The following is a 21481-nucleotide window of genomic DNA, read 5'->3' on the forward strand; positions in this document are numbered from 1 at the left end:
AAGTAACAACTTAATTGAATTTTTTGTTGAGGTGATGAGAGACATTGATGAGGGTAGGGCAGTGGATGTTGTCTACATGGATTGTAGTAAGGTGTTTGACAAAGTCCCTCTTGGGAGGCTAGTCTAGAAGATTAAGACACATGGGATCTGCGGTGGATTGGCTATTTGGACTCAGAACTGGCTTGCATAGAGAAGACAGAGGGTAGTGGTGAAGAGACTTATTCAAGCTGGAGGTCTGTAATTAGTGGAGTTCTGCTGGGACTTCAGCTGTTTGTGATGTGTATAAATGATGTCAATGAGAATGTAGATGGGTGGGTTATTAAGTTTGTGGATGATACCAAGATTGGTGGAGTAGTGGAGAATGTAGAAGACCGGCAAAGAATACAGGACAATATAGATCATTTGCAGATATGGGCAAAGAAATGGCAGGTGGAGTTTAACCCAGGTAAATATGAGGTGTTGCATCTCAATAGGAGAAATGCAAAGAGACAGTACACTGTTAAGGGCAGGGTCCTTAACATTGTTGCTGAGAAGAGAGTTCTTGATCCAAGCTCGTAGCTCCTTGAACTAGCCAATAAAGTTGTTAAGAAGGCTTATAGTATGCTTGCTGTTATTAGTCAAGACATTTTTTTTTAGATTATGAAGACACACAATCCTCTTTTATCGTCATTTAGTAATGCATGCATTAAGAAGAGATACAATATTTCCTCCGGTGTGATAACACGAAACACAGGACCGACCAAGACTGAAAAAACTAACAAAACCACATAATTGTAACATATAGTTACAACAGTGCAACAATACCATAACCCGATGAAGAACAGTCCATGGCACAATAAAAAGTTCAAAGTCTCTCAAATGTCCCACATCTCACGCAGACAGGAAAAGGAAGAAAAACTCTCCCTGCCATGCCTGACCACAGTCTGACTCTGAGTTGTCCGAAAGCTTCGAGCCTCTGATCAGCTTTCCGACACCGAGTACCGAGCACCATCTCTATCCGAACGATTCAACCTCAATCTCGGTAGCCAACAGCAGGCAAAGCCGGGGATTTTGAGGCCTTTCCTCCGGAAGATTCCAATCGCACAGTAACAACAGCAGCGAACCTTTGTTTCAGAAATTTCTCCAGATATTCCTCTGTGCTTTCATGTCCGTCTCCATCAAATCAGAATTGACCACGGCCCCTATTTAACGGATACGGTATCATTTTCACCGGAGGGCTGCGCGCGCGCGGTGTGCTGCTATCTCTCCTCCCGCCATTTGAGTCAAAAGTCAAGAGTTTATGTTGCAACTTTATAAAACTCTGGTTGGGCCACATCTGGAGTATTGCATACAGTTCTGGTCACCTCACTATAAGAAGGATGTTGAGGCTTTGGAGAGGGTGCAGAAGAGGTTTGGCAGGAAGCTGCCTGGATTAAAGCGCAAGTGCTATCATGAGATGCTGGATAAGCTTGAGTTGTTTTCTTTGGAACGGCAGAGGCTGAGGGGAGATCTGGTAGAGGTTTATAAGGTTATGAGAGGCAGAGATAGAGTAGACAGGGAATATCTGTTTCCCAGTGTTGAAATATCTAATACCAGAGGGTATGCTTTGAAGGTGAAAGGGGGTAGGTTCAAAGGGGATGTGAGGGATAAGTTTTTTTTTTACTCAGGATGCCTGGAATGTGTTGTCTGGTATGGTGATAGAGGCAAATACATTAGAAGTTTTTAAGAGACGCGTGGTGTAGCGGCATCAGCACTGGACTTGGAGGTGTTCGGTCCTGAGTTTGAATCCGGCTGGGTCCCAACCTGGGCAGCAGCGGTATCTGTGTGGAAGAAAAGCCTGGCAATCTACTTCCGTATCTTGCCACAGAAACCCTATGGACAACTTAACTATCAATAGTGTCACCGTGAGTCACTGACGATATATATGTGTGTGTGTGTTGTTCCTATTTTCTTATTTTTACTTGTAGAGGAAGGCTGCTGTGATTAGTGGAAGGTTGGTAGACCACGAAGTACAAATTTAACATTTTGCAGAAGATACAGGAGGATGTGATGAAATTTCTCTTATGTAGACAGTACTTGTGATTTAATATTCATTGCCTGTAATTGGGATAGAAATAGAATCCAGGTGCTTTCTATGAATTCACAGGAGTAGGTAATTTTCAGGGATACAGGGAAGGAGCAGGGAAAGTGGGACCAAGGTGATTATCTGCTAGGACCCAGCACAGATTTAACGGGCTGATGGGCCTCTCTCCCCGCTGAAATTCTCTGATTCCATAACATGTATTTCCTGTCATCAATCAGCTCACTCAGCTCCTGATGCTCTAAAGGTATTTCACAATGGCCAAGGCTCAAGAAGTGTGATGGAAAACTCTCCACTGGTCTGGGTAGTGTCACCACCAGAGGCGGTGTGGTATGGCATACAAGCTGGAGCCAGTGCTGCCCCCCTCTATTCACTCTCCAGGATGCTGTAGTTACAGCTATTGGCTGAGAAATGCCAGGTGGTGTTTAATCCAGGCAAATTTGAAGTATTGCACTTTGGGAGGTCACACGTAAGGGGAAATGCACAATTCATGGCAGAACCCTTAGCAAAGGGATCTTGGAGTCCAAGTCCACAGCTTCCTGAAAGTGGTAGCATAAATAGCAGTAAAGAAGGTATGCTCACCTTCATTGGTTGGGATATCGTGCGTAACAGGAAGGAAATTCTGTTGCAGCTATACAATAATTTGATTTGTCCACACTAGTGAAATTCTGGAAAGAGGGAGGACAAGAGGTTTTCCAGAACGCTGCTGAATGCATTACAAAGAGAGGCTGGACAAACTTGATTAGTTTTCGCTGGTACACTCAGGTCTGAGGGGAGACTTGGCAGAGACTTATAACGTTATGAGAGGCATAAGGTTAGACAGTCAGAAGCTTATTTTACATGGTCATCATCATCATCATTATGTACCGCATTGTATGATGTGGATGATCATGTCTGATAACCGTGATGTTCTTGGCAAATTTTCTACAGAAATGGTTTGCCATTGCCTTCTTCTGGGCAGTGTCTTTACAAGATGGGTGACCCCAGACATTATCAATACTCTTCAGGGATTGTCTGCCCGGCATCAGTGGTCACATAACCAGGACTTGTGATCTGCACCGGCTGCTCGTGCAACCATCCCCCACCTGCTCCCATGGCTTCATGTGACCCTGATCGGAAGTGGGGGGGCTAAGCAGGTGCTAACTTTGCCCAAGGGTGATCTGCAGACTAGTGGAGGGAATGAGCGCCTTACACCTCCTTTGGTAAAAATGCATTTCCACCCTGCCACCCCAGTTACATAGCGTAATGTATGAGATGACATGTATTTAAGGTGAGAGGCATAGCTTACAGGAGATGTGTGCAGTACATTCTCTTTACACAGAGAGTGCTGAATACATGGAACAGTCTGCAGGGGGAGTAACATAAGCAGTTATGATAGTGGCATTGAAGAGGTTTTTAGAGAGACGCATGAGTATGTAAGAAATGGGGGGTTATTGATCATGTGCAGGCAGAAGAGATTTGGTTTAATTTGTCATTCCGTTCAGTACAAACCTGATGGTTTGATGGGCCTGTTCTGTATTCTCTAAAGCTGCCTCATTGATTGACACTCCATCACCACTTTCATCACCGACTCTATCACCGTCTTCTGTCCCTCCACTAGCATCGGCAGTGTGAACCAGCTACAAAATACCATGTCAGTTATTTGCCCAAGCTATTCCTACAGCTGCTGCCAAAGCTGTAGCCTCTCCCAGCCGGCTGGACAAGGACAGTGGGAAAAGGAGCTCCATCACCTGCAGGTTCTTCTGCTGTTGGAATAGCCTGGGCAAATATCTGCTGTCACACACCATCCTACCCTGGAACTGTATTGCCAGTCTTTGATTGTCATCGGGTCTCCCTGCCCAGCAGCAGCTTCACCAGAAGGTCTATAGTAATTCTACAAGGTCAACGATGCATCGGCTATAAATTCTGGCCTTGAAGGTGATGTCCACATTCTGGAAGTGTATCATAAAGAAATCTCTAACCAGTTTGATCTACTATTGCTATAAAGATCAAACATGAAGTCTTCAGGATGAAGATAGCAATGGATGTTTGACTGTCAGAAAAGGGTTCCCATCCAGGATATTTTAAAGATGAATGCAGCTGATGTTAAATGAAAACTAGGCAAGCTGGTGCTTACATTCCTGTTAGATTTCAACCCAGATGAAACCGCTGTTTACAATCCTAACCTCGGGTAAGGTCTGTGTGGAATTTGGAAATTCTTTCTATGACCATGCAGCTCCCTGGTTTCCTCCCACATCTCAAAGGTGTGGAGGTTGTTAAGCTCCACTGTTAATTAATTTGTTGGCCACTGTTAATTGCCTCCAGTGGGTAGGTGAGGGGTAGAATCTGAGGAACAGTGGGTGAGGATGTGTGAAAAATAAGAGTGGCTTTAATGCAGGGTTAGAATAAATGGGTGAACATCAGAAGATAAGAAATAGGAACAGGAGTCGGCCATCTGGCCTGTCGAGCCTGCTTCACTATTCAATAAGGTCATGGCTGAACTAGCTATGGTCTCAGCTCCACACACCTACCTTCTCCCAATAACCCTCGACTCTCCTGCTAGGCACAAATCTAACTCTGTCTTCGATACATTTAATGAGGTAGGCTCTACTGCTTCCCTGGCAGAGAATGCCACAGATTCACTATACAGAAAAGCAGGTTCTCCTCATCTCCGTCCTAAATCTTGAGACTATGTCCCCTATTTCTTGTGCCACGTGCAACTGGAATCAACTTTCCTGCCTCTATCTTATCTACCTCTTTCATAATTGTATATGTTTCTGTAAGATCCCCTCTCATTCATCGGAATTCCAGCTAACCTCCTCATCTCTAGAATCAATCTGGTGAACCTCCGCTGTACCACCTCCAAAGCCAGTATATCCTTCCTCAAGTAGTGAGACCAGAACTGCACACGTTACCACGTATAGCTGCACCGTAACCTCCCTGCTGTTAAATTGAATACCTCCAGCAATTAAGGCCTACATTCTGTTAGCCTTCCTGATAACCAGTTGCACCTTCAGCAGGGTGTTTGATGATTGATGCAAACTCATTGGGCTTAAGGCCCTGTGTCTGTGCTGTATTCTTAATGATTCTACTCTCACTTTTCATTGAAACTGTCTAACCTTGATGTATCTCCAGCAGATGCTGAAATAATCTGCAGATGCTGGGGTCAAAGCAACACTCACAACATGCTGGAGGAATCTCAGCAGGTCGGGCAGCATCCGTGGAAAAGATCGGTCGACGTTTCGGGCCGGAACCCTCCATCCTGACGAAGGGTTCCGGCCCGAAACGACGATCGATCTTTCCACAGATGCTGCCCGACCTGCTGTATCTCCAGCAGATGCTTTCATGGTGTGTTACTGGGACAAGTGTTGTCCTGCATCCCAATACCAACACTGAGGATCTGTAGAGATATTACATGGATGACATGATATTACAGTTCTCTTGGACACTTATAATACAGCATTGGCTCAGTTGTGTTCGAGAGGACTTCAGTATGGTTGCAGTGTTGAGATTTAACTGGAGGAAAATGCTAATGATCAACTATTTAAAAAAAAACTGCTTATTACCTGTAGGGCCCACATGATTAATGTGGCAGCAGTTGTCACTGGTCCCTCTAAGCTGCATGGGTGCGCAGCTGCACGGTAAATGAAATGCCTCTGTGCACATAACCTTTGCTGCCTCTTATATAATGTTAATATAATTCTGAAATGTTGTTAATATATTTGTGAAACACCCTGTAATTAATTGTGTTAATGAACATAATCCATACATGTTTATTATTAAGAAAATACAACAACCTTTACTTTGAAACATTTTCGGCCTTCGATGTATTTACGTTGTCAGTGTTTCAAGTTACAACACTGTTAAAAATTGTAACAATAAATCCCAATGGAAGTCAGCAATTCATTGTTAATAAACCGTTGGCCCACTGAACACCAAAGTCGTCGAAGTTTAAAAACCTGAAGATGAGAACAATTTTCTTTGTTGTACTGTACTTATTACACCCTTCAATTAATAAATGAAAACAAAAGAGTGTGATTTTTCCATTTTCATTCTAAATATTCATGGTAGGCATATTCCAAAAAACATTTAAAGTGTCGCGCAGTTTTCAGGCCATTTAAAAATGCCCTACTCAGTGCAATGGCTGGTCTGTGCAGCTGTAAAACAAATAGAGAGAACATTGGCTGTTAATCACTGCTATGGTTGCTTTTGTGTTTAGTTCCAGAGGTGAAGCACTGCAGCGACCCTGGTGTACCAATGCATGGGCATCGAAAAATTATCTCAGGAAGTGGGAAAATGCACCAGGGGTATGCCACCTTGGGCACCATTGTGCGCTTTACCTGCAATTACTCATTTGTTCTGAGTGGCAGCCCACAGATAACATGCCAAAAAGACGGGACATGGACGGAAACACGGCCAAGGTGTATTAAAGGTAACTCAGTATGCCCTGTTTTGTGTTCAGTGCTGTATAACATGTTATAGGTCGAAAACTAGTTGTTGTGTGAAATGCTTAACTGTTCAAGACTAACTGTAAGATTCATTGAGTAGGAATTTTGATATTGGGTGTCTGATTGTTGGAGCAAGATGCTGGGACAACCTTTGGAGTAAATTTTACACATTGGTCCAAGAATTCACTGATAGGAACAAGGTGGAGAGGTAAGTTTTTGGAGGAAATTAACTGGGGCCCTGATAAAGTAGACCACTCCTCTTCGATCATTGTTGCCATGGTGATCATCCCAAATTTAACCTCAAATATTGTGGGAAGAAAAGGTTTAGAAGGAAGTAGGTAAGGAAATAAAGCTGAGTCCTGGTGAAGTAATGGATTACGTTGGCAAATGCTGTTGCTGGGGTCCTGTGACTAATTCAGCTTTGAACATCAAGAAAATCTGTAGAAGCTGGAAATCTGAATTAAAAGTAGAAAATGATTTGTTGTTTTTTATTGCTTCTACTTTGGTGATTCATATTATTAGTGCGGAGTAATTTTATATTCATAATTAAGGAAAATGAAATGATCACGCTGTGACTCTAACACTCAGAGGGTGGTGGAGACGTGGAAGGAGCAAGCAGAGGGAAGAGATAGAGACAGGTACATTTACAAGGCCTTAAAGACATTTCTACAGGTTCATGGACAGGAAAGATTTAGAGGCAAATAGGCTAAGTGCAGAAAAATGGGTGTAGCTCATTTTGATTGGCTTGGATGAGCTGGGCCACAGGATCTGTTTCCAGGCTCTATGATTCTAAAAAAACCTTAATGTAACTTTTTAAAATTGCAAAAATTAACATCTAGCATTCCCACAGTAAGTTACCACCTGCCTTGATTACATTGTACAACTCCATCTACATTGCCCAGTTAAGTAAAATATATGTAAGTAAGATACCAGAGGAAATTCCTTCCCACACTGTCTGATCAAAGTTATCTGCTAACACTGAATTAGAAGGTTTTGACATAGTATAGAATTAGAGATATAGCAATTTGTACAACACACAACTCTCATATTATTCCACAGAGGAAACATTCCCTGAAACACCAGGCTCTGTTAGAAATCGTGCTGCATTTTACTAGGTGCCTGCTGTAGGCAGGTGTAACGCGAGGAAGAACAGACCAATTTAATCAGTCCCTCGCCAGACTAATTCATGATATGCTCACAACAAGTGAATCAAGAACAGAGAGTGGAATTGATCAGACCCGATGTAACCACTTTGTCGAGCATTTCTGCCCAGTCGCCTAAAGCAGGTTTCCTAGTGGCCAGTCATCTTAATTCCTATCCCATTCCCATTCCGTCATGATGGTCCTTGGCCTCCTCTTTTGCCAGGATGGAGGAACAACACTTCATATTCTATCGAGGTAGCTTCCAACCTGATGGCAAGTTACCTTCTGGTAAAAAAAATTCCCTGCCCCTTTTCGCTTCTTCTATTTCCCCCCTGCCTATCACCTCCCCCAGTGCCCCCTCTTTCTTCCCCATCTCACATGGTCCACTCTCCTCTCCTATCAGATTCCTACTTCTCTAGTCCTTTACCATTCCCACCCAGCTGGCTTCACTTAACACCTCCTAGCTAATCCTCCTCCCCCCCCCCGACACTTTTGTTCTGGTGTCTTCTCCCTTCCTTTTCAGTCCTGAAGAAGATCCTCAGTCTGACATGTCGACTGCTTGTTCATTTCCATAGATGCTGCTCGACTGCCGAGTTCCTCCAGCATTTTGTGTGTGTTGCCCTAGGTAAAACTGTACCACTGAATTGTTTTCACACCAGATGAGGTTTTAACACTGGTTAGAACCGCATTTGACGTATTCTCTACAGTTCTAGTCACCACTCTGTTCGGAAGCATGAGATTCTGCCAGAGAAAGTGCAGCAGAGATTCACCAGGAATGTGCCTGGATTGAGGGACTTTAGTTTTGGAGGGAGATTGGTTAGGCTGGTCTTGTTTTCCCTGGCTTAAAGAGGCTGAGGTATAGATAGAGCTATATGGGCATGGATAGGGTAGATAGCCAGCATCTCTTTTCCATGAGAGGGACATGAGTCTAAACTGAGAGGGGAGGTTTTTAAAAGGAATTTGTGGGGAAGTGTTTTTACAGAGAAGAGTGGTTGGTTGGCACCAGGTACTCACTGCCAGAGGAGGATGTGGAATCAGATGCGATCTCCAGGTTTAAGGAGATCTTCAGACAGGTACTTAAAACGGCACGGCAGAATAGAACATGGCCCTAGTGTGGGGAAATAGATTAGAGTAGATAGGCAAACTGGCCAGCACAGACATCGTGGGCAGAAGGGCCAGTTTCTGTGTTGTACAACTCTATGAGGAGGAAATTTTCCTCTGAGGATCCGCCTTTCGTAGAGTTATAAGATACAGAAGCAGGCTCTTTAACCCATCAAGTTCACACTATCAATCACCCATTTACCCTCATCCTACATTAATCCCATTTTTTATTCTCCCTACATTCCCATCAACTCTCCCTTGACTCTACCAATCACCCACATACAAGGGACAATTCACAGTGAGTATTTAACCCAGGGATCCCCAACCTGTTTTGCACCGCGAACTGGTTTAATATTGACAATATTCTTGTGGACTGGCTGACCCAGGGTTGGCGGGGGGAGGGGGGGTGTTGTTCAATGTGGTAAACCATGTATATATGTTGTAACTCGGTTGCCTGTCTGGACACACCCCTCTGCTGACTGCCCCTGTGGCTCCTCCCACAGAGTCCTGTATAAAGGTGTTCGCCTTGCCCCTCCCCCTCAGTCCGGGGCAGACACTCACTGTGGAGGTCATATTGTAAAAACGAATAAAAGCCTTTCAGTATTTTACCAAACCTCAGTCTTTTGGAGTAATTGAAGATGCTTCAATTTTATTCGCTGTACATTTTAAAACATGGAACAGGCCCTGAGACCAGAAAAATTAGACCTCGATCCGCAAATGCCTGACGCTGGAAACGCTTTCGAACTCTGGCTGGCCTGCTTCAAAGCGTATCTAGAGGAGATTAAAGCGACCGACCCCGTAGCGAAGTGCAGAGTTCTACTCTCCAGGGTCAGTCCACGGGTCTATTCGCTGACCAGAGACCAGCCGAACTACGACGGCGCGATGAACGCACTCAAAAGACAATACCTGCGGCCGATAAACAGCGTCTATGCTCGGCACCGTTTAGCGACACGGCAACAACGGTCTGGGGAATCGAGTGCTGAGTTTGTCCGGGCCCTACAGACACTCGTGCGGGCCTGCAATTGCCAGGAGCTGACGGCAGCGCAGCATGCAGAACTCCTAGTGAGAGACGCCTTCGTTACGGGGACCAGGTCAGTGTACGTGCGCCAGCGGCTGCTGGAAAAAGCCGATCTTACCCTAAGTTCGGTGATCGAGCTGGCTGATACGTTGGAGGCCGTTCTGCATAACTCCGAGGATCTCCAGGCACGCGATCCCCTGATGGCCTCGTGGGCGCCGCAGACCCCGCAACCCGCCGGCGAATCGACCTCGGCTGCAGCCAGTCGTGAGTCCGCGAAGTGCTACTTCTGCGGACTGGAGAAGCACCCCCTGAAACGCAGCCCAGCCCGACAAGCTACCTGTTCCAGCTGCGGAAAGAAGGGCCACTTCGCCAAGGTCTGTAAGTCAAAACCGCGAGCGGGATCGAGCAGCGCCGCGTGCGAGTCGTGGGGGTCACCATCTTCCCTGCACACTGCCACCATGTGCGAGACATGGGGGCCGCCATCTTCCCTGCATGCCGCCACCATGTGCGAGACAGGGGGGCGGCCATCTTGGTCGGCGCCACCTCCCACCGCCTACGACCAACGGGTGCTCACGGGGCACCCCACCGTGCCGGACCAAGACAGCGACTCCACCCTGGCTTCCGTGACCCTCGACCAAAGCACTCCCCACCAGCTCGCAAGGTCAATGATGGACATCCTGGTGGAGGGGCACAGGACAAACTGCCTGTTTGACACAGGCAGCACGGAGAGTTTTATCCACCCGGACACGGTGCAGCATTGTGGACTCATGATACGGCCGGTAAGTCAGAGGGTCACCATGGCCTCCGGGTCGCATACAACAGACATCCGGGGGGGTTGTACAGCGACGCCAGTGGTGCAGGGCACAGAATATCGGGACTTTAAGTTACTGGTCTTGCCTCAACTGTGTGCCCCTGTGCTGTTGGGGTTGGACTTCCAGAGCACCTGAAAAGCGTGACAATGAAGTATGATGGGCCCCTCCCGCCAATCACTGTCATAAATCCCCTGTTTTGTAGAGATATGTCACGTACCCCGCTACTGACCACACACACACACCGACCCGCGCATCCCACCCAACATCATGCCAACTGCCACACTACCGACACCACTTGCGGCCTCTCCACCCTCAGGATCCCTCCCCCACCGCTGTTCGCCTACCTGACCCCCGACTGTAAACCTGTGGCAACTAAAAGCAGGAGGTACAGCGTGGGGGACAGAGCTTTCATTAAGTCGGAGGTGCAGCGGCTGCTCAGGGAGGGGGTCATTGAGGCAAGCACAAGTCCTTGGAGAGCGCAGGTGGTGGTTGTTCAGAACAGGGAGAAGAATAGGATGGTCGTGGACTATAGCCAGACCATCAATAGGTTCACGCAGCTCGACGCGTACCCTCTATCCCGCATCGCGGATATGGTCAATCAGATAGCACAGTGCAAGGTGTACTCGACCACAGACCTAAAATCCGCCTACCATCAGCTCCCCATCCGCCGGGAGGACCGCCCTTACACTGCCTTCGAGGCGGACGGCAGGCTTTATCAATTCCTGCGCGTCCCCTTTGGCGTCACGAATGGTGTATCTGTCTTCCAGAGGGCAATGGACCAGATGGTGGACCAGATGGTGGACCAGTGCCAACTGAAGGCCACGTTCCCATACCTGGATAACATCACCATCTGCGGTCACAACCAGCAGGATCATGACAACAACCTCCAAAAATTTCTCCAAGTGGCCAAATCTTTCAACCTCACCTATAACCAGGACAAGTGTGTATTTGGGACCACCCGACTTGCTATCCTTGGGTGTGTCGTGGAGAATGGAGTCATTGGCCCTGACCCCGACCGTATATGCCCCTTGTTGGAACTCCCTCTTCCCAATACCCTCAGAGCCCTCAAAAGGTGCCTGGGCTTCTTTTCATATTACGCCCAATGGGTCTCTAACTATGCAGACAAGGCCCGCCCCCTGGTCAAGTCCACCACATTCCCCCTCTCTGCCGAGGACCATGCGGCCTTCAACCACATAAAAGGGGACATTGCCAAAGCAGCAATGCATGCGGTGGATGAGGCCATTTCCTTCCAAGTGGAGAGTGACGCCTCCGACTTTGCGCTGGCTGCTACCCTCAACCAGGCAGGAAGACCAGTGGCGTTCTTCTCCCGTACCCTTCAAGGCCCTGAAATTCGGCACTCTGCAGTAGAGAAAGAGACCCAGGCCATAATGGAAGCTATAAGGCACTGGAGGCACTATCTTGCCGGCAAAAGGTTCACCCTGCTAACTGACCAGCGCTCAGTCGCATTCATGTTTAATAATCAGCAGCGGAGCAAAATCAAAAATGATAAAATTCTGAGGTGGAGAATCGAACTCTCCACCTACAACTATGACCTCATGTACAGGCCTGGGAAGCTCAACGAGCCCTCTGATGCCCTATCCTGGGGAACATGCGCCAGCGCGCAGATCGACCGGCTACACGCCCTACATGTAGACCTTTGCCACCCGGGAGTCACCCGGCTTTTCCACTTCATGAAAGCCCGGAACCTGCCTTACTCCCTTGAGGAGATCAGAATGATGACCAGGGACTGCCAAGTCTGTGCAGAGTGCAAACCGCACTTCTACCGACCCGAAAAGGCACAACTAATCAAGGCCACCCACCCCTTTGAGCGACTGAGTGTTAACTTTGAGGGCCCCCTTCCCTCCACCGACCGCAATGTGTACTTTCTTAACGTAATTGACGAGTACTCGCGGCTCCCCTTCGCCATCCCCTGCCCCGACACCACTACCACGTCAGTTATAAAAGCCCTGCGCAAGCTCTTCACTCTGTTCGGATACCCATGCTATATCCACAGTGACAGAGGGTCCTCATTTATGAGTGATGAGCTGCGCCAATACCTACTGGCTAGGGGAATTGCAACCAGTAGGACCACGAGCTATAATCCCCGGGGGAATGGACAGGTAGAGAAGGAGAATGGCACAGTGTGGAAAGCCACACTCTTAGCCCTCAGGTCAAAGGGACTGCCGGTCTCCCGCTGGCAGGAGGTCCTTCCCGAGGCACTCCACTCCATCCGCTCCCTGTTATGCACAACCACCAATGCTACCCCCCATGAGCGGCTCTTTTCTTTTCCCAGAAAATTGACCACTGCAACCACCCTACCATCTTGGCTGACGTTCCCAGGGCCAGTGCTGCTCCGGAAACATGCGAGGAGCAATAAATACTCCCCGATGGTCGAGAGGGTTCACTTACTTCATGCGAACCCCCAGTATGCCTACGTGGTTTTACCTGATGGGCGGGAGGACACTGTCTCCATCCGGGACCTGGCGCCCGCAGGAGCTCCGGGCCCCTACCCTGAACACTCCGTGGTGACTATTGACCCCATACCCACCAATGTATGTACCTACGAGGCACCGTGCACCCCAAACCCTATACAGACACCACACGACACTCCCATATCGGGCGCGATGCACACGCACGAGGGATTACCGGTGCCTAACGTGCTGGCACCTGAAGTCAGGCCAGAGCCAGCACAACCGCCATCGCCGGTGCAATCACCACCGGTGCTACGTAGATCACAGCGACGGACTCGACCGCCTGATAGACTTAACCTGTAAATATACTTCTTGTAAATATTGTCAGTCACTTCACCCCGCGGGACTCTTTTTTTAAAAAAGGAGGGGTGAATGTGGTAAACCATGTATATATGTTGTAACTCGGTTACCTGTCTGGACACACCCCTCTGCTGACTGCCCCTGTGGCGCCTCCCACAGAGTCCTGTATAAAGGTGCTCGCCTTGCCCCTCCCCCTCCGTCCGGGGGCAGACACTCACTGTGGAGGTCGTATTGTACAGCGAATAAAAGCCTTTCAGTATTTTACCAAACCTCAGTCTTTTGGAGTAATTGAAGGTGCTTCATTCAAGTAGGGTTAAACTCACCTCAACATGTCTTTTACAGTTAGGATTGCCAACTTACTCACTCCCAAATAAGGGACAAAAGTCGCAGTCAAATATGGGACACTTGTGTTTACCCCAGGAAAGACTACCATGACCGTGAAGCCTTGCGCGGGCACCTGTGTGCACATGTGACGTGCGCATGCGCGTACGTGCCGATTTTTTTTCCACAAATCGATTTTGGCTTAATCTTCCCGACTATACTGTACATACATTGTTTCTACTTTATGTAGGCTGTGTATTTATCATATCATTCCTGCTTTTACTATATGTTAATGTTATTTTCGGTTTTACGTGTTATTTGGTAGGTTATTTTTTGGGTCTGGGATCACTCAAAAATTTTTCCCATATAAATTAACGGTAATTGCTTCTTCGCTTTACGCCATTTTGGCACGAAAGGTTTCATAGAACGCTTTACCTTAGCGGGGGGAATACAGGACAAGGGTAGTCCCGTATGGGACAAACCAATTTAGCCCAATATACGGGACGTCCCGGCAAATACGGAACAGTTGGCAATCCTATGTTCAAGTTCAACAGTGCGTGACAGGGAATGAGGAAAGGTGCAGCTGACTCATATCGTTTCCTCGCAGCCCAGTAGCACATGTTTTGCGGCCCGGTGGTTGGGGACCGCTGATTTAACCTACTGACCTACTTGTCATCAGGACGTGGGAGCAAAACAGAGCCTGCGGGGGAAACCCAGGCAGTCAAAGGGCTACAGACTCTACATGGACAGTGCTGGACCTCAGCAATGAACCCAGGTCTCTTGTGCAGTGAGGTGGTGCCACTGTTTGTTTTGCTGTTGGGGCTGATGTGTATTTCTTTCTGTTTTAGCTTGCAAGCAACCCAAGCTCCCTAACTTGGTGAAACAGAAAGTTCTGTCGACACAGCCTCAGACCAGGTGAGATGCCCGATGCCTGTTGTGAGATTGCAATGTAATATCCCGAGGCCTGGCCGTCAGTGCTCCCTCTTCACGGATACAGGCCTGTTTTTATCGCTGCTAGACTCCCACTCTGATCATGTGTTTGGCCAGCCCCAGGCGTTCTGCCAACCTCTGCGGTCAAAAGTTAAATTCCACTCAAAGGTGGACAGCCTGCATGTCAGTCACCCATCACCCCTGTGCTCCATGTGAGACGTTGGAATCCAGTTATGCCACCTTCAGTTTTAAGTTTACTCTCTTTGTTTACAAATCCTCCATTACCTCATCTTTCCTTGTCTCTACCAGCCTTTGACACATACACTTCTGTTCCTCGCCTCTTGTTTATTCCTCGCCCTTTGCCAGTTGTGACTTCCACAGCCAAAGTTGTAAGGTCTGGAGATCCCTTCCTGAATTTCCTCTTCCCTCTCTTTTAAGATGCTCCCAAAGACTGCTCTGATTGCCGAAGCTTCTGGTTATCTTCCCCAACTCTTTGCTCTGTGGCACTGTATCGATTTCTTTGATAATGCACCTTCAGATTGTATTTGGGAGAACAGACCAGTGGGTTTTACTTCAGTGGTGGACAAATTATTGGAGAATTTTCTTGGAGCCAGGATCTACAAGTGCTTGGAGAAGTATAGTCTGATTAGGGATAGTCAGAATGGTTTTGTGAGGGGCAGATCATGCCTTACCATCTGATAGAACTCTCTGAGGATGTTAGAAAGCACATTAATGAAGGTAAAGCAGTGGATGCGGTGTATATGGATTTTAGTAAGGTGTTTGATAAGTTTCCCCATGGTAAGCTCATTTAGAAAATCAGGAGGCATGGGATCTAGGGAAACTTCGGTGTGTGGTTTCAGAATTGTCTTGCCCACTGAAAGCAGAGGGTGGTTGTAGATTGAGCATATTCTCTTTGGAGGTCAGTGACCAGTGGTGTTCTGCAGGGATTTGTTCTGGGACCCCTGCTCTTTGTATTTTGTATAAGTGACGTGGACGAGGAATTGGAAGGGTGGATTACTAAATTTGCAGATGACGCACAGGTTGGTGCAGTTGTGGATAGTGTGGAGGGTTGTTGTAGGTTACTCTGGGATATTGGCCAGATGCAGAACTGGGATTAGAAGTGGCAGATGGAGTTCAACTCAGAAAAGTGTGAAGTGGTTTATCTATACGAAAGGGCGAATTGGAAGACAGAATATAGAGTTAATACCAGGATCCTTGGCAGTGTAGATCATACCCTCAAACTTGCTGATCAAGTTGATAGGGTTCTTAAGGTGTATGGTGTGCTGGCCTTTTTTGGTCGGGGATTGAGTTCAAGAGCCGCAAAGAAGTGTAGCCCCCGGTAGGCCTCAGGCTCGCTGAACTCACTTCCGTCTAGGGGAAGCAGCCTTCGGCCCCGCCAAACTGGGTAATCAAGTTTGTGTGGATGCTGTGTCATGTACCCCACCCCGCCAAATAACAGACAATACACCATATGCAATTAAATGATTACACTTTATAGATCTTACTGGAACTATGTAATTAATAGAGATAAAATATAAAAGGAAAGTAAAAGGCGCCAAACTTATCAAAGTTCATAAAAGTTGCTGGTGAACGCAGCAGGCCAGGCAGCGTCTCTAGGAAGAGGTGCAGTCGACGTTTCAGGCCGGTATCCTTCGAAGTCCTGAAACGTCGACTGCACCTCTTCCTAGAGATGCTGCCTGGCCTGCTGCGTTCACCAGCAACTTTTATGTGTGTTGCTTGAATTTCCAGCATCTGCAGAATTCCTGTTGTTTATCAAAGTTCAACCACTTCGTGCACAACCGTCGGAGCTCAAGTAACGGAGTCCTCTTTCCACCATTCGATCCCCTCTGACCCCCTCAACCCGTCGCCTGGGACCAACCACGGTGGTCGACCAGACGCTCCACACGAGCCTCTCTTCATCTCCTCTCCACGCTGAAGACCCTGGGCCTCGGACTCCCGCTCGGGGTCCGTTCCCTCGCCCAGCTTACAGCATGGCGTCTCCTCTCTCTGTCCCCATCGCGCCTTCTGCCCCAAAGCCCACGCAACGCAATAGCTTACAGACACACAAGAAAGAATAACGTCTATCGCAATTGGTTCGTTCCCTCTCTTATCAATAATATAACCCAAACAAGCAGAGAGAGAGAGAGAGAGAGAATTCCTTACATCACAGTTATTATTACAGAAAAGCCATTTTAATGATAACATAACAAAGAAACCATTTTGTTAGCCTTTGCAGTAACATAAAAGAAGAAACCCCTTACAGAAATATTGCAGTTCTATAAAATCCTGGCTAGAGTGCACTTGGAATATTGTGTTAAGCTCTAGTCATCTCAATTTATGAACAATGTGAAAGATTTAGAGGAGATGTACCTGGATGTTGCCTGGGCTAGAGGACATGTCTTATGAGGATAGGTTGAGCAAGCTCGGGCTTTTCTCTTTGGAGTGAAGGAGGGTGTTAGGTGACCTGACAGAGGTCTACAAGGTGATAAGCGGCGTGAATCAAATGGATAGCTGGAGACTTTTTCCAGGTTTGGAAATGACTAATACAAGGGAGCATAATTTTAAGGTGATTGGTAGAAAGTGTAGAGGAGGTGTCAGAGGTAAGTTCTTTACACTGAGAGGGATGGGTATGTGGAACGCCCTGCCAGGGGTGGTGGCAGAGGCAGATACCATACTGGCATTTGAGAAATTCTTAGATTGGCACATAGATGATAGAAAAATGGATGGTCATGTAGGAGGGAGAGGTTAGATTGATCTTAGAGCAGGTTAAAATTCTGGCACAACATTGTAAGCCAAAGGGTCTTTACTGTGCTGAAATGGTCTATGCTCTATGTAAAACATTGTGGGACAATTTGCACAGTAAACGAGATATGCAGGTGGTTTTGTTATTGTGTTATTTACATGTAGGTAGATGCTGACATGGGAACAGTGGAACAAGGGTAGTGCCACAAGCCAGTGTTTGCATGCAACAAGGTCATGGCTGATGTCTGATCTAACTGCATTCCTTCATTAGGTTAACAAAAAGTTATTATCAACAAGGCAGTGCAATGGTGCAGATGCCATATAGTCCAGAGTGTCAGGATCCTGACCCCGGGTGCTGGGCCTGTGGTGTTTGCATGTTCTCCCTGCAACAGCATGGGTTTTCCCCCACATGATCCATTTTCTTTCCACATCCCACATAAATGCAGCCCTGTAGGTTAATTGTTGCTCCTGCTTCAGTTATCCCCAATGGGTAGAGTCTGTGGCAGGAGTTGATGCGTTTGTGAGCGAGTATAGGTTACAGGTGAACCGGGCGATGGGACTGATGGGAACATTCAGAGTCAACTGAATAACCTCCTATGTTGTAAGGAGAGATAAAAATATGGGACTTAAACTAAACGTGTTTCCCTAACGATAATTATTCTTTGTTGAAGAAAGTTCAAAACTACTGCCACTTCTTGATTGCTGCACCTTTTCCCCAATCTCAGTCAGACGACACTTCTTAAACAGTGCTTGCCACCCAAGTCCTAGGTATCTGCACCACCCCCTATTCTATCAGTTCCCTGTTTAGGTTCCTGATCATACATCCCTTAACTTCCTGATTTAAGGAAGTTTGTAGAATCTTTCATCATAATTGAATTCTTGGATTCCCTTCGAAAAAAAATGTTGCACTTCCTCCAGGGAAGGTATTGCCCAGAAGTTCCTCCATGGGTGCATAATGTTGAATAAAGCAGGGATAGTCTGTAAGATATTTCCTCTAATAGTAAAACCCTCTGTTGTTTTCTTTTGAGCTGTTACAACTGTTAGGCGATGAATTTTGAGGCAAGAATCATTCTGAAAGTGCCATGCATAGAAGTGTTTACCATCTTCTTGGTGCAGTCCAGCAAATACTTTATACTGCTCTATCCCTAAGAATTCCAATTCTCTAGCTATAAAGCCCACAATTCTCTAAACCTTTTGATTCTTTACTACACCTGATCATGCCATTTTGAAGATCTATTTCACTAAGTCCTGGTCTCTTTGTATACCTGCTACCTTTGCATGATTTTGAATGTTGTAACCTCCAAGGGTTCAGGTGGAGCCAATTCCCTTATGTTTTCCAAAAGTGAAATGCATACGGCACAACTTAGGAACATAATAACAAGGCGGCACTGTAGTGTAGTGGGCAGAGTCACTGTCACATAGCTCCTAAGTTCCAGGTTTAACCATGATCTCGAGTGCAGTCTGCGTGGAGTTTGCCCTTGCTTGAAGTTACCGTATGTGTTTCTTCCCGGTGCTCTGGTTCCTTGCACGTCCCAAAGACATGCAGGTTGGTGGATTAATAGGCCACTGTTAGTTGTCCCTAGTGCAAAGGTAAATCATTGAATCAGGAGGTGACTTCATGCGGAAATACAAACGGGGCCTGGTTGTCAGCAGTGACCTGACGGGCCGATTGGTATGTTCATGCTGCATGACTATATCTCTAAGAGACATAGACAGAAGTAGGCTATCCAGCTCCTTGATCCTGCTTTGCCATTACTTACAATTGATTTCTGTTCAGCATTGTCACCGTATCCCTTGCTTCCCTCAGCTATCAATCTTGAGTGAGCACAGTATCTGAGCACCAAAAGCCCCCCAGGACAGAGAATTCGGAAGTTTCCACACCTTCTTAGTGAAGACATTTCTCCTCAAGTCAGAGCTAAATAGCCTACCATTTTACTTTGAAATTGTCCTGATTTTTCAACTCTTCAGTTCGGGAAATACCATCCTTGCATCCAGCCTGTCAAGTCCTTTAAGCATATTGCAAGATTTTACTCATTGGAGTAAACTGTTAATGATCTGTACTAAGAATCAGAATCAGACTTAATTTCACTGGCACATGTCATGATATTGCACTCATTCACACTGTCTCTCACCTGTGTGCCTTTCAAAGAAGGTGTTTCATCTCATTAGTTAGTGTGGACATTGCTGAGGCCCCCAGAGGGGCATTCTGGTTGTACCCTATCAATTTGGTACCAGCTAGATAATCTTTTTTGTCTCTTGGCCTCAGTCAATTTCATAAAGAATTCAATAATATGCATTCAATTCCATGTGATTTAACTTGGAACATTCTCAAATGCCTTCTAAAGATATTTAAATACCATCTGTAGGTACTCTTCAATTTGTCTCTTCACATTTGTTTTTATTTGTTCATCTGGTATGATCTTTACTGAGGTTTACTAATGATTTACTCGTGGGTATAGGCTATCCCAGGCAATCTGAATGTGTTCAAGTTTCAATCACTCTTAATTAGATGCAGACTCTAACAAGTTTCTATCCATTTTCTCTAACGTTAATACTAAGACAAAATAGTTAACTGATATTACTCCAATTTCCATATTGCTATTTAAATCTTACTGTTATCTAATTCTGAAGGTTCCATATTATACCTAGTAGTCTTTTAATTTGATACAACCATGATTATATTGATATATTTACACAATTATTTCCAGGTTCACTCTCTGTACAGCCTACCTGTATCTTGTGCCGTTTTCTGTATGACTCCCATCAGGATGAGTGGCAGTTTTACACTTTCTTTCTATAATGTCCACCTTTTAAGTCATCCACAGTTGGTTGATTTAGCCTTCAGAAGTAAATCAGAATCAGGTTTCATATCACCATCATATGTCATGAAATTTGTTGTCTTTGTGGCAGCAGTACATTGCAATATATAATAACAGAAAAAACTGTGAATTATATATATATTAAATATATATTAAATTACATATTAAATCACTAAATTGAATAAGTAGTGCAAAAATAGAAAAAAAAGTAGTGACGTAGTGTTCACGGGTTCAGTGTCCATTCAGAAATCAGGTGGCAGAGGGTAAGAAGCTGTTCCTGAATTATTGAGTGTGTACCTCCTTCCTGATGAGAAGAGTTCATGTCCTGGGTGATAGACGATAAGACCATAAGATATAAGAGCAGAAGTAGGCCATTCGGCCCATCGAGTCTGCTCCACCATTCAATCATAGGTTGATCCAATTCTTCCAGACACCCCCACTACCCTGCCTTCTCCCCATACCTTTTGATGACCTGGCCAATCGAGAACCTATCTATCTCTGCCTTAAATGCATCCAATGACTTGGCCTCCACAGCCGTTCGTGGCAAAAAATTCCACCCTCTGACTAAAATAAATCTCCGCATCTTTGCTCTACATGGAAGTACTTTGATCCTGAAGTCGTGCCCTCTTGTCCTGGACTTCCCTACCATGGGAAACATCTTTGCCATATCTAATCTGTTCAGGCCTTTTAACATTCGGAATTGTTTCTATGAGATCTCCCCTCATTTCCTGAACAGGTATACAGCCCAAGAGCTGCCAGAAGTTCTTCATGTGTAACCCTTTCATTCCTGGAATTATTCGTGTGCTTCTTCTCTGAAACCTCTCCAATGCTAATGTCAGTATATACACAGCCCAAAACTGCACACGATACTCCAAGTGTGGTCTCATGAGTGCCTTATAGAGCCTCAACATCACATCCTGGCTCTTACAAGATAGGGGTCCTTAATGATGGTTGCTGCCTTTTTAAGGCATCACTCCTTGTTGAAGATGTTCTGGATAGTTCAGAGGCTAGTGCCCATGATGGAACTCTCTGCAGCTTATTTCACTCCTTTGCAGCAGCCCACCCCATACCAGACTGTGATGCAGCCAGTTAGAATGCTCTCCACTGTATGTTTGTAGAAATGTGTGAGTGTTTTGGTGACTGAATCATATTTTTTAATATCCTAAACCTATTGAAGTTGTATCATTTTACCTGCAAAATAACCTGGCCATTGAATTGAATAGACAATGTTCTTAACCATAACCACTTTTAACAAAGGAAAGTGGACACAAGAAATTCTTTATACCAACCCCTTTCTGATCTTCCCCCCCTTGGGGAGGAAGAGCCCTTGCCCTTCCTC

The 21481-nt window shown here is 46.1% G+C and overlaps 1 protein-coding gene across 4 annotated transcripts in view; it reads left to right on the forward strand.

Moving 5' to 3' along the window:
- Positions 1 to 21481, forward strand: part of LOC134353816 (inactive serine protease PAMR1-like) — a 147947-nt gene that overhangs the window by 108685 nt on the left and 17781 nt on the right. For all 4 annotated transcript variants that reach the window (XM_063062241.1, XM_063062243.1, XM_063062244.1 and 1 more), the window contains 2 exons: positions 6258 to 6470; positions 14500 to 14566. In XM_063062241.1, coding sequence (XP_062918311.1) covers positions 6258 to 6470; positions 14500 to 14566 — 280 coding nt within the window. The remainder of the gene's footprint in view (positions 1 to 6257; positions 6471 to 14499; positions 14567 to 21481) is intronic.

Source organism: Mobula hypostoma, chromosome 11 (assembly GCF_963921235.1).
Source record: "Mobula hypostoma chromosome 11, sMobHyp1.1, whole genome shotgun sequence".
NCBI lineage: Eukaryota > Metazoa > Chordata > Chondrichthyes > Myliobatiformes > Myliobatidae > Mobula > Mobula hypostoma.